Here is a 13,670-nt window from a genome sequence, read left to right as displayed (position 1 = left end):
AGGCAGGGTTTCAGAATCCTTAGGGCTAGGGGAATGGGAACGGAGTTAGCCAGGTTAATGTAGAGCAGTAGTCCCCAACCTTTTTTGGGCCATGGACCGATTTAATGTCAGAAAATATTTTCATGTACCGGCCTTTAGGGTGGGACAGATAAATGTATCACATGACCGAGACAAGCGTCAAGAGTGAGTCTTAGACGGATGTAACAGAGGGAATCTGGTCATTTTTTAAAAATAAAACATCGTTCAGACTTAAATATAAATAAAATGGAAATAATGTAAGTTATTTATTCTTTCTCTGCGGACCGGTACCAAATGGCCCACGGACCAGTACCAGTCCGCGGCCCGGGGGTTGGGGACCACTGATATAGAGCACCCAGCCGCTCGATCTGGTGGTGTAGTGGGAGGCCTCAGCAGAGGGGAGGGACGGTGCACCTGCCAGAGAGCTGGCTGACCTCTGCCCTTGCAGCCCTCACTCTAAAATTAGTCAGTTTAGTTCCACCTTGTGTCCCTGTCACCTCCTGATAGGCTGCCGCCTCTGTCCTGGATTCCAGATCGAGTGGGTCCATGAATGAGTGAGTCCATGTGCCAGCCATTTAAGAGGGATTCCTGGGTGTCCAGCCTCCTCCGTCTCAGGTGCAGTCCCCTCTGGTTTTTATAGCCAGATGCTGGGGGGCTCTTCTTTCTGCCACTGGTGCCCTGAGGCTGGGAGTTGGGTGTGGAGCCAGGACCCCTGCTCCTCAAGGGGCTCCTTTGCAGCCGAGACACTCTTCCCAACATGTGATGGCCACGTGTGGGTGTGGGCCCCGCTGATCCACCTCTCGGCCCCCTCTCAGCCCCCTCTCACTCCCCACCCCAATCTGTCATGGCTGCCGAGTCACATCTTGCACTGTGGGCTGGGTCACTAGTCCTTTGGTAGTTCTCAGTGATGGTGTTGCATAATTCAGTCTAATTTTGACGTGTTCACAGGAGGAGGTAGCGTCTGCCTGCTCTGCCATCAGGGCCTAGTTATGCCATTTTTAATCAAGTGTTTTCTACCAGAGGAATTTTTAAGAATTAATTACCAGCTTTTTTTCTATGTCCTATGACAATAATAATTAAAAAAGCTTCTTTTACTTTGTAGGAGCTGACCTACCGTAATGGGCAGGGTGGTTACAACGCTGCCTTGCTGGTCTCCCATGTCTTGGTCAGCTGCTGGCTCCCTAAGCTTTAGTATCTGTCCTGTGGAATGGGATAACAGCACTCTGTAGGGTTGTTGCAAGTGCTGAAATTAAATAAACTAATGCACCTAGAGCCTCTTGCAGTGTGTCCGCTGAGCAGTTAGTAGGTGCTCAGTACACGATAGCCTGATGTCATTTTGGTGATTGTTTTAACAGTAAAGAATTTTAGATGCTTAACCTCATCCTATTTTTTTATTTTGTTTAGGAATTCCTGCCTTTCCTCTCTGATGCTTGCTGCGCACTGCACCAACTTTATCTGCAGATATACAGGTAACAGGAGCGCCGTGTAGTTATTAAAATGCGACACTATTTGAACTAGGCAAAGATGAAGTACATTTTAAAATAAAACACCAGAGTCACTTTTCTTAATGTTTCAGTACATTCTTATCTGCTTGCTTAAAATAGAGATGACAGCTTTTAAAAATAGATTCCATGTGAGTTTTACATATCTTTGTATTCGTAAGTAGTACCATATACCAAGTGACAAATGACTGCTATGGTGACAAGTACCAAAGGCCAAAAAAAAAAGTTATACATGTATGTGTTTATTTTCTATTGGCATATTGTTTTTTATCTATGTTAATTTTTTTTTCCTCCTAGGAGATTTAAGTCTTAAGTAGTTGTTACTCCATCTCAGAAAAAAAAAATTGTAAATTACAGGAAGGTATTGATTTAGATAGGGGCTAAGTGAAATTTGAAATTGATGGTTACCTCACAAGAGCCCACAGTCTGACACTGAAATAGTCCTCAGCTCACTTACCCCGGCACTCTCACTCTCTCTGTCCCGAATCCTCTAGACAGCTCTCCTGTCTCCCGTCTCCCTTCAAGCTCCTGGGTCCTGGCACCTCCCCCATCAGTCAGCGTCCCCACTGCCTCCTGAGAAGTTGGGAGCAGGTGGAGGAGAGTGTCCATGCACCCCCTCAGCGCCGCTGGTCTCCTTGTCCCGGGGCTGAGCCGCGAGCGCCAGCCGCTCCCTCGCACTCTGGGCTCCCCTCTGGGCGCGGAGCCTCGCACTAGCAGTTACTTCTCCCTCTCCCATCTTCATCTCTCCTCCCCCATGTCTGTGTCTCTCCCATGAACGTTCAGCACACTGCCCTTTTCCCTTCCTGAGGACAGCACAGAACCCATGGAACCTCCGCTGTGTCCTCCGCCGGGCTCCATTCTGTCATCTGCCTCCGTTCACAGCAAAGCCAGGCGGCCTCGTCTGCCCCGCTGTTTTCTGTTGACCCTTGAACAGCACAGGCTGACTTGTGCAGGTCCACTTACACGTGGGTTTTTTCAGTAAATACTGTAAGCATTATTTTCCTTATGATTTTCTCAATAATGTTTTCTTTTCTCTAACATACCTGAGTGTAAGAATACAGCATGTAACACGTAAAACATGCAAAGTGTGTTTTTACTTGGTTGTTTATTATTGGCAGTCTCTCCAGTCAACAGCAGGCTGTTAGTCAAGTTTCTGGGGAACCGTAAGTTCTGCACAGACTTGACTGTGTGGGGATCGGCACCCCAGCTCCTGCGTTGCTCAAGGGCCAGCTATGCTGTTTTCCTTACCCCAATTCCAGGCAGACCTCCTGTTTTAGCATTTACCACAATGGGTCATTCGTGACCTCCATGCCGCCCCACCCAGAGCTCGGTGTTTGGCCTCACCAGGTCAGCCTGCACCGGTGCTCGGCCCTCTCTGCTGACCTTTTCTGCCAGCTTGTGGACAGCCCCTGGCTGCTCTGTTCTGACCTCCCTGGCCGCTCCTTTCAGCAAGTCTTCCTCCTCCCCTGGCATCTGCGTGGGGTTGCCCGGCCCTCAGCTCTCAGGCCCCTTCTCTGTGCTCGTTCAGTCCCAAGACCTTACATTTGTGTCTCTCCCTTTAATGTAACTACTAGTCAGGACATCTACTCTTAAACTGGCCCAAACCAGACCCTTGTTTCCCACCTGTTTGATCACGCACGTGCACGCGCGCACACACACATGTGCAGCTTCTGTGTCTTTCCCGTTTCAGTGTAAACGGCAGCTTCCTCCCTCACATTTACCTGGCCCAAAATCCTTGCTGTCTAATGTTTTCCTCTTGTTCTCATACCACCTACAGCTGGTTAATTGGGTCACTTTTGGTATAAATATGTATGAATTCACTGTGTGTGTACAGAATCCAGCCACGTGGCACAGCCCCAGCTGTTACCATCCAGTCCGTCCACAATTACTTTCTTTCCTGATTTTGCAAAGGAGAATCTGGCCCACTGTCTGGTCTGGTCTGCTCCCTGTACAGTAGACAGAGTGAGTGAGAAAACAGTGAGTGATAAAATTAGGTTGTGACTTCCAGGCACACCCTCAGATGACTCAGTGTTCAAACAATTCAGTAGCATTTCCTGTTCACCTGCTCTTGTTTTTTCTCCATACCACCTACCAGCATCTGCAGTGCTATGAAGTTACTTGCTTCCTTGTTTGTTAATTGCATCCCTTCACTAGAATGGACACTCTGTAAAGGCAGTGACTTTGTGTATTTTGTTTATTGCTCTGTCCCAGAACAGTGCATGGCTGTGTACGTGGTCATTTAGTGAACATTTGTCAAATAAATAAATTAAACATCCATCATTTGTTTGCAATACAAATATTTTGGCCTGATCGGTGGTGGTGCAGTGGCTAGAGTGTTGGCCTAGGACACTGAGGTCCCAGGTTCAAAACCCTGAGGTCACCACTTGAGTGCAGGCTCATCCGGCTTGAGCATGGGGTCATCAACATGACCCCATGGTTGATGGCTTGACCCCAAAGGTCACTGGCTTGAGCAAGGAGTCACTGGCTTGGCTGGAGCCTCCTGGTCAAGGTACATATGAGAAGCAATCAGTGAACAACTACAGTGCCACAACTATGACTTAATGCTTCTTATCCCCTTCCCCCCCGCCCCCACTTTAAAAAAAAATGCACCAGTCACAGAACTAATGATTGACAGATGGGTGCTTTTTCTATCACACTGCAAAAACAGTGTTTGTCTTTTTTTTTTAATTATTTTTATTTATTTATTCATTTTAGAGGAGAGAGAGAGAGAGAGAGAGAGAGAAGGGGGGAGGAGCAGGAAGCTTCAACTCCCATATGTGTCTTGACCGGGCAAGCCCAGGGTTTTGAACCGGCGACCTCAGCATTCCAGGTCGACGCTTTATCCACTGCACCACCACAGGTCCAGTGTTTGTCTTTACATCATTTTATCCCCCTAAATGTTGTTATCCACATGGCTTTTCCCATGTACTGTCAAATGTGCCACAATTAAAATAACTTGGCAGAAAATAATGAATGCATATTTCACATAGGTTTTGATTGAAGTTTAGTTTAAAGCCCATTACTGAGACATTTTCTGTGAAGAAGTCTGCATCTTCCTTGAGTGCAAGTTTACAGTTTAGTTATTGTGAAGCTCTTACTCCTGAGAAACTGAGCATTAATTCATAGATAATTCAGCATTCTACCTATATTAAAACAACTTTTAATAAAAGTGATTACACCAGTGCCTGATCTGTGGTGGCACAGTGGATAAAGCGTTGACCTGGAACTCTGAGGTCGCCGGTTCAAAACCCTGCATTTGTCTGGTCAAGGCACATATGGGAGTTGATGCTTCCTACTCCTCATACCACCATCCCTTCTCTCTAAAGTGAATAAGTAAAATCCTTTTTAAAAAGTGGTTACACCAGAATTGATCAGAAATGTCTTTTTACATGATTTTTAAGATTCATAATTTTACAGTATATAAAAATTTTTTTTTCAAAGTTTAAGACATCATTGTCAAAATGATATTAAAATGCATCAAAACAATCCAAAGATTTCACTAGGATTCTACATTTCTAATTTTGTGGTAGAACCATGTTACAATTAGTTCTGAGGTTCTTCATACAATTATGGTGTCAGTTCTATAACTTGTTCTATAAAGTGCATGCCGCCTATTTTCTATATGTATATTCAGTGCTAGAGGAACGTTAGTCTGCAGTGCTCCTTGCTACAGTTAGAAGGTAGCTGTAAGTGAGGGGTTCTCCCGCCCCCACAGCAGGTGTCCCCCAAGCCTGTACGCCGCCGCCATCCCCGAGGCCCAGCGGGAGGAGATTGCGGGCACCGTCCTGGGGACCCTGGAACCCCTCGTGTCACAGCTGCTCACCTTCCGGCCCTTCGTTCACGCGGTTCTAGACGGTCAGCCTGGTAAGCTCCAAACCAGTCTCTGATTAGTCAGGACATGTTAGAGACGGTTATCTCCCCTTACACAGTCATCTTATTTTTTTTTTTTTTAAGTTTCAAAATTTTTATTTAAAATTTTTATGACCTGTTTCTTCTCGGAACATATTTCTCATTTCCAAAAATTATGCCTTTAATTTTATTTCATATCACATCAGTTTTTGCTGAAGATCTGTAGAGTGTGTCTGCTTTGGTTGTGACGTAACGACTGTGTTTGTGTTTCCCCCCTTCTCTCTCTCTCCTCTAAAAGAACTGCCGTGCGACCTGCAGTTCCCGCAGTGCCTCCTGCTGGTTGGCGTCATGAGCCAGCTGCCCGCCCAGCCTGAGGATGTACAGGCTCTATGGGCTGCACAGGGCCAGGGCCCCGCCGCCGCACCCAGGTAGCCAAGGTGTCGTTTGTGTCCGGTCCCATTGTGTGGGTGGCGGGTGGTATGGGACGCCCTGCTGTTTGCAGAAATCTTGACCTTGTGGTTCATTGTGTCAGATATTCTAGTTAATAGTTACAGTAGGCCTCATGTATATGTTGCTATTTATAAAAATACATACATATAAGTCTGTAGATATAAAAATACTTTAATTTTGTTCAGTATTTTAGAAGGTATTAACAGTGGTGTTTTTTTTTGGGGGGGTTGTATTTTTTCTGAAGTTGGAAACGGGGAGGCAGTCAGACAGACTCCCGCATGCGCCTGACCGGGATCCACCCAGCATGCCCACCAGGGGGCGATGCTCTGCCCATCTGGGGCGTCGCTCTGTTGCAACCAGAGCCATTCTAGCGCCTGAGGCAGAGGCCACAAAGCCATCCTCAGCGCCCGGGCCAACTTTGCTCCAATGGAGCCTTGGTTGCGGGAGGGGAAGAGAGAGACAGAGAGGAAGGAGGGGGTGGGGGTGGAGAAGCAAATGGGCGCTTCTCCTATGTGCCCTGGCCGGGAATCGAACCCGGGTCCCCCACACGCCAGGCCGACGCTCTACCACTGAGCCAACCGGCCAGGGCCTCTCTAGCTATTTAAATATCAAGCTTCCTGATGAATTTTGTCCTTGACTTTGAATAGTTTTGTACTATGATAATCACCTGGTAAGTGATGCAAAATGTGCAAAGTTTTATCCTTTAAGGAGTTTCTCCCCCAACAGGGACTGTAGCTTAGTTTTTTGTTGTTGTTGTTGTTATTGTTGTTTTTGCATTTTTCCAAAGCTGGAAACGGGGAGGCAGTCAGACAGACTCCCGCATGCGCCCGACCGGGATCTGCCCAGCATGCCCACCGGGGGCGATGCTCTGCCCCTCTGGGGCATCGCTCTGTTGCATCCAGAGCCATCCTAGCGCCTGAGGCAGAGGCCACAGAGCCATCCTTAGCACCTGGGCCATCTTTGCTTCAATGGAGCATCGGCTGCGGGAGGGGAAGAGAGAGACAGAGAGGAAGGAGAGGGGGAGGGGTGGAGAAGCAGATGGGCGCTTCTCCTGTGTGTCCTGGCCGGGAATCGAACACAGGACTCCTGCACACCAGGCCGATGCTCTACCACTGAGCCAACCAGCCAGGGTGTAGCTTAGTTTTATGTATGCATGTTCACATAATGGAAATGCATACCTCTTGAGACATCTTGCTTTGCTAAAATAACCCGTGACATGTTATGTTGTTATACCTGCTAATTATTATACATTACTGACGTTGGGTCCAATGTTCTCCATTTCCCTGCAGGGCGTCCCTCCTCACAGCGCTGTTCCGCAGTTTTGAGCAGTGTTCTGCTGAGCTCTCTCTGCCTGTGCACGTGCAGGGCGTGGGGGGCGGAGGGCCAGTCATGGCCACGGCCACCCTGTATGAGCACGTCTGTGTGTGTCTGTGCGCGTTCATTGCTTCCTTCCCACCCTTGCTGTTTCCTGGGCTGGTAAGTCTGGACTGTGAGGCTGAGCACGGGTCACTCTCTTGCATTTTGTTCTTCTGATTGGTCATTGCAACTATTATATACAGAGAAAGCGGAAGTAGTTCATGTCTGTTCTTTTTGACTGTCATTCTCTGAGCTTACACATTTTACTCTCTGGGTTGGTTGTGTCCTAGGAAGCAGTAGCTTGAGTCCTGCAGGGCTCAGATGCCGTGTTTGACTGGACTGTCTGAGGAGATGTTCGGGAGGGGGGGGTTGGAAGGCAGTGTGAGGGAGGGACAGGATGTGGGTTCTACCCACTCAGTTCATAGAGAAGAGAAGTGACTTAGGGGCGTGCACTGCCCAGTCCCTGGAGAGCTCCCATCAATATGGTTTTGTTAATGGTTTGCATTAGAAGAGATGTTGAGGAAATTCTAGGGAAAATATCCTTAGAATTTACATAAGTATCAGTATCACTTGAGATATTACACAGTAGGGACTATCAGCCATATTAAATGTTATGTTTGGAGCTCAAAAGGCAAAAACAGAAGTACAGGCTTGTATGTGACATACGTTGTTTGAAAGAAAGGTTTCAGGCTCCCTAGAGTCTGGTGGATCCCGGTGATGGGGTCCCCACATCTAGAACCAGTTCAGAATTCCCGAGGGCTGGTGGGCCGTGGGCTCCTTCAGATGCTGAGAAGTGGAGCCTTTGCATCGGGGGCCTGCTGCTGTCTGCATTGGGACCGCGTTTTGTTTTATTTTGAGAAGTGTATCAGTGACAACTTCCCGTGAACTCCCTGTTCCCCGGCAGGATGCGGCCCTGCTGACCGCGGTGTTGAGCTCCAGCATGGTCACCGCCCTGTTGGCGATGGACGCGTGGTGCTTCCTTGCTCGGTACGGCCTACTTTTCAGGTGTTTGGGTTGATGTACAGTAGTGGCTGACAGTAAATGAGTTTAGATTTGTACTTGTATGGGAAAATTTGGTCTCAGTAATCCTTTCATAGCCCCCAAGTGGTCGGATTCCCTTTCGCAGCACTCAGTAAGGGACCGGGCTCCCTCTCCTTGCATTGGTGTAAATGAGCATGTAACTATTGCTTGGGTGGCTTTGTATATTATATTTCTTGGCCGTGGAAGTAACTACAGCTTACAATAATCAGTGGTTTATGGAAGTTCATCTCCTTGCTTTTCTGAATACTTGTGTAAATAATTGTGTAAAGACTGCCTCCTTGATCTCGCAGATACGGGACCGCTGAGCTCTGTGCACACCATGTCACCGTTGTGGCTCACCTGGTGAGTAGTGCGCGGGCTGTTGACCCACTTCCCATGAAGGTCTTTGGGGATATGCCAATCTTAAAGAGAATATCAAGTGGAGAAACACACAGTAGCTAAATTATTTTGACAGTTTGTTGATGCTGTTGAAAAAGATGTACTAGAAACAGTGTAAACTGGGGAAATGATCATATTTTCAAAATTTTATAGAGTTCCATTAATTGCTCTGGGAAGGAAAAACTAGGTTAATTGAGAATAAATTTAAATTTAATGCAGAGTGAGAATAGAGAGAGCTATAATGTTGATGACCACAAGCATTCTCTCTCTCATATATGACTTAGGCTGACTTGTGAATTGTCTCCTTCAGTGGGGACAATTGGAGAAGGACTAAATGTGGGAGTGAATAGTTGATGTCTTTTGGGAAAGAAGTAATGCCTTCTGAGCAGGTACAAAGAGAAAATGATTTAATGATGATTTCAGTCTTTCCATGTTTTAAAATTTTAAATTGCAAGATGTTTGATATGTTTCACTTAAGATGGTCATGACCTATTTATTTGTTCCAATTTTTGTCCCTAGCCTTTGATAAGGATGATGTGTGAGTCCCTGTGTCTTCTGTTTCTTAGTGGAGTCCTATATCGTGTCCTAGGTTTTTGGTTTACCCTTTAAGGGTGCTGTAGACTGACTGCAGTGAGGGGATTCACAGTCCAAGCCGCTGACACGTCTGTCTGCAGGGCTGGCGGTCTGGCCTGCTTGGCCACTTACTAAGCCCTTAACACATCTTGCACAAAACAAATAAAGAATGAATTTTATATGACATGTCTTATGTCTCTTTTAAGTAAAAGCTATTCTAATATATTATGCAAGAAATCGATTTCCAGAAAATGGAGTTTATATAATCTCTTATTGATGCTTCCATATTATAGAATCCACCTCTGCACTGTTATGCTTAGATCTTAAAAGTATCCATGAATTGTTTTTGAGAAGGAAGAGAAGGTTTATTATCAATTTACCATAAAATGGTAGATAGAAATACAATGTGTCCGAAAAGTCATGGTGCACTTTTGACCGGTCACAGGAAAGCAACAAAAGACAATAGAAATGTGAAATCGGCACCAAATAAAAGGAAAACTCTCCCAGTTTCATACCTATTCAGTGCAGCTCTATGTGGGCTCACGCACAGATTTTTTAGGGCTCCTTAGGTAGCTATCCTCTATAGCCTCTACAGACTCATCACTGACTGATGGCCTACCAGAACAGGGTTTTCCTTCAACTGCTTATCCCACCGAGTAATGTTATTCCTATGTGGTGGCGCCTCGTTATAAACGCGCCGATTTCACGTTGCACTTTGGTCACGGATTCAAATTTAGTGAGCCACAGAACACACTGAACTTTCCTCCGTACCATCCACATCTCGACTGGCATGGCCGTGGGCTGCTGCGCTGTATAGACGGTGTTACTTCATCCTCTGCGCATGCGCACATGCTGCCACATCATCCTACAGAAACTGGGAGGGTTTTCCTTTTATTTGGTGCAGATTTCACATTTCTATTGTCTTTTGTTGCTTTCCTGTGATAGGTCAAAGTGCACCATGACTTTACGGACACACTGTAGAGATCCCAAAGTGGTGTTCTTAAATAAAGCATCAAAATTGTTTTTTCATTATAAAAGCAATCTAGGTACATGAAAGAAAAAAAAAAGTCAAAACTCCAAATTAGAAATGAAAATCACCTATAGTCTTACCTCCCATAAAAGAGCTCCTGTTCGCACTTGGCATTGAAAAGCTTATAAAGTGCAGATTCTAGGCAGTCAGCCTCTCCTATCTTCTCTCAGGTCCGGTCCTGCCCCGGCGAGTGTCACCAGCTCAGCCACCTGTCGGTGCTCCTGAGACGACTCTTCTTCTTCATGGCCCCGCCCCAGCAGGCAAGACACCCACCCGTCCAGCACGCTCCAGCAGCCGCGAGGATTGCGTTCAGGCTCACTGAAGGCTTTTTTCTTCCTCCTCCCATTTAATCTCCATTTAAATACACGGGTGTATTTTCTTATTCTTAATTCTAAGGAGGAAAATCTTAATTTTCTGAACTGTTCCTTAAGCACACTCCTGTGAACTGTCATCAGCATGAGCAGTTTTAAATCTTTAAAACTGGTGTTGAGCCCCCGGGCTTTCAGACTCAGAGCAGTAAATAGTTGCTCTTTCTCCGTCCCACCATCTGGCGCTGCCTTCCCTTGACCGTTGTCCACAGCAGTATTTTCCAGTTTCTGCTGGGGGAGGAAACTAGTGCCTTCTCTCACTGGCTTTGTTATAAAGAGGGGTCCTGTTTGACCTGACGATCAGCGGTTGGCAGTCTTCTTGGCTGTCCCGACGCGGTTTGGTTTTGTGAGTGAACCTGCTTGTTACACTAGATGCACAGCCCAAGAGGGGCCTGCTGTCCTGGCTCTAGAACCTGCCCAGGAGATAGCCATGTGGTTTCTTCCTTCTTCTGAGCTAAGTATTTTCTGCAAACAAAGACTCAACTGTAAGTGCAGTATAAAACGGGAAAATTTCTCTGTAAATTTAACAATGGGTTTTTATTTCATTTTTGATGTAGTAAAAGCTTTTCATTCAATGATCAGATTTTGGATATTGTAAATTAGATTATTCTACTTTGTAAAAATTACATTAGTATACTTCCTGGTTGGATCACACTTAATTTAATAATTAAGTGCACCATTGTTTTTGCTCTTTTCCCACCAGGGACTAACTGGACATTTTAACTGTTCTTAGGACTTGTGTGTTCCATTTCTCACCTGCATGCAAACATCTCGCTGTGACAAACAGCATGTGTGTCTGTGGCCTGGCAGCACTGTGGGGCTGCTTCAGTGGCAAAGCAGGTCTGCCAGCCCCGCTGCCCGGCCAGTGGCGACACAGTAACTAGCTCCATGTGCCACCCAAAAGTAGGCCCGCGCCAGCTTCCCACTGGAAAACTGAGCCTGTGACCTTTGCTTCTTTAAGATCTTGTTGCCATATTTTAGAACGTTACTGTTGATGTAACTGTACAAGGTGATGAGTGTATTTGTAGGAGACTTACTGGGTAGAGGCCCGATAACATAGCCAACCTGACTAATAAGGAAATGCATTCTTTACCATTTTAGTGTGTGCTGTCACGTTCCACTTAAACTGTGGAAACAAATGCAACAAGACAAAAATAATGCACATTCACTTAACGTTACCTTGATCTGGTACCTTGTGATAACACTATCCAATTAAAAAACTTATAAAAATATTAAACATGGAAGCTAATACTTAAGCTTTTGTGCATTCATTCATCAGAGTATCTTATGTTACTCATGCTTCTCTGACACTTTATTTTAGGTGGAGTTTCTCCAGGAGTTTTCCCCAGAAGAAGCAGCAAATCTGCCTGTGTGGCAACATCTGTGTTTGCAGGCTTTCCCTGCTGAGCTGAGGAGGCAGGCAGCTCAGGAGGTCACCAGAGCTGCCATCACCCAGAGCCAGAGGTGGCTGAGCAGCCAGCGTACCGCTAGGGACCTGGACTCGCTGGCAAGTCGTCAGTTCCACTGGTCTGGTCCTCAGTAGCCATTGCTGAGCTCCGTTTCAGGCACCGGGGTGGGTCGTGGTGAGGTGGGCTCAGTCTCTGCCCGCAGCTTAGAGACTTGCAAGATTCTCTCATGTCTGTGGTGTACAAAGGGCTTGGAGAAGGGTACTGTCTTGAGTGATGTAAATTATATTGGGGTGAGTATCTGAAACTCAAGACACATTGGAGCAAGACAAACTCATTAGGAAATACTTGATTTGTAGTATTTTGCTGACACGTCTCTGGGTCAGGCAGACATCCTTCTGTTTGACAGGATATGGCCCCCATTTATATATAATGCTTCCTCTTAAAATAGTGGAAGAAATTCATCTGTAAGAAGCACTCAGTATGATTTTGAAATATCAACTGACTGTAGTACATGTAATTAAATTTTCCAGTTGAGTGTTCATCCACCCACCCACCCATGCATGAATGCATCCATCCATCCATCTATCCACACATGCATGCATCCATTCGAGCGTCCGTCCGTCCATCCAAACCCATCTGGGGTGCTCTAGGTGCCCAACACGGTCATTGGGTACATCAAGAACAGAACAAGAATTCCTACTCTCATGGATGTACACTTGAGCTTAGCAAGGCAGTAAAGTAAGCAGTGAGTGTGGATGTTGGTTTGTGGTAAGAGGAGAAAAGTAAGGTGGGGACAGGCCTTCAGAAGGCTGAGGGCCAATACCTTCGGGGTTTTCACAGGGTTATATTTCAGTCGTGAGTATAACTGTCCTGCTCCGCATTAACATGTACATGTGTCCAGAGGAAATAAAAGTATTTATGGGCCTTTATTTTGAGAGAACTGTTAAATACCTAGTTAGGAGTGGACTGAATTGTTCAGGCTTTGCATTTACTATGTACTGATTTCTATAGTCAAGACCAAAAAAAATTTTGGGGGTAAAGTAAATGACTTATTTTCTGAAATTGAATAAATCTTTGATGTATGATCAAAACTTTAGTTCAGCTGGTCATTTAATTTATTTGTGAAATAGGTCAATCATAAATAAAAAACTGTACAGTGATTATATAAAATTAAGTGAAGGTGTTACCATATAATGGATTGAAGGCATTGTTGCTGTCATTCCACTCCTGGCCTTCACTCCGGTTCACCCCCAAGCCCACCCCTGCCAGAGAGAGGTGAGATCTGCATAAGAGTGAGCCTAGAAAAGGCCCTTTCCATCTCACACTCGAGATGGCGGACTGCTAAACACTACATTTGCTTATTAAGTGCAGTGTTGCTGAAGAGTTTAAAAGGTTAATTATAAAACAACAGCAGTGATAAAAACTTAGTAACTTAAAAAGCTTGCTAGATGTGTCATATAAAGAAGTTGATGAATATTATAAATTAGCTTGGCCATAATGACTTTTTGTATCAAACATATTTATTAAAATGCAGTGCTTTTCATTTCATTACTCAATTTCCAACCTAAAAGGAAAAAGGCTTATTTAGAAACATGAAGCAGATGTTTGCATTAAGAAAAATTCTTTTTAAAATATATTACAGAAATAGCTGAAGAGATGGCTGGGTCTTAGGCACATAATCGCACAGGGTGTGTTA

General features: G+C 45.5%; 1 protein-coding gene across 4 annotated transcripts in view; it reads left to right on the top strand.

Moving 5' to 3' along the window:
• Positions 1 to 13,670, top strand: part of FIRRM (FIGNL1 interacting regulator of recombination and mitosis) — a 45,146-nt gene that overhangs the window by 23,648 nt on the left and 7,828 nt on the right. Inside the window, exons 10-17 of one of the 4 annotated variants that reach the window (XM_066371427.1) lie at positions 1,423 to 1,487; positions 5,236 to 5,384; positions 5,668 to 5,797; positions 7,109 to 7,295; positions 8,080 to 8,162; positions 8,507 to 8,558; positions 10,368 to 10,457; positions 11,887 to 12,072. In XM_066371427.1, the coding sequence (XP_066227524.1) occupies positions 1,423 to 1,487; positions 5,236 to 5,384; positions 5,668 to 5,797; positions 7,109 to 7,295; positions 8,080 to 8,162; positions 8,507 to 8,558; positions 10,368 to 10,457; positions 11,887 to 12,072 (942 nt within the window). Of the gene's footprint in view, positions 1 to 1,422; positions 1,488 to 5,235; positions 5,385 to 5,667; positions 5,798 to 7,108; positions 7,296 to 8,079; positions 8,163 to 8,506; positions 8,559 to 10,367; positions 10,458 to 11,886; positions 13,052 to 13,670 lie in introns of those variants that run through there. The other 3 variants (XM_066371426.1, XM_066371425.1, XR_010749405.1) reach the window with 3 other exon arrangements.

The sequence above is a fragment of the Saccopteryx leptura genome, chromosome 2 (assembly GCF_036850995.1).
Source record: "Saccopteryx leptura isolate mSacLep1 chromosome 2, mSacLep1_pri_phased_curated, whole genome shotgun sequence".
In the NCBI taxonomy this organism is placed as follows: Eukaryota; Metazoa; Chordata; class Mammalia; order Chiroptera; family Emballonuridae; genus Saccopteryx; species Saccopteryx leptura.
Note: the sequence above shows the minus strand (reverse complement) of the source record. Positions and strands in the feature narration are given on the sequence as shown.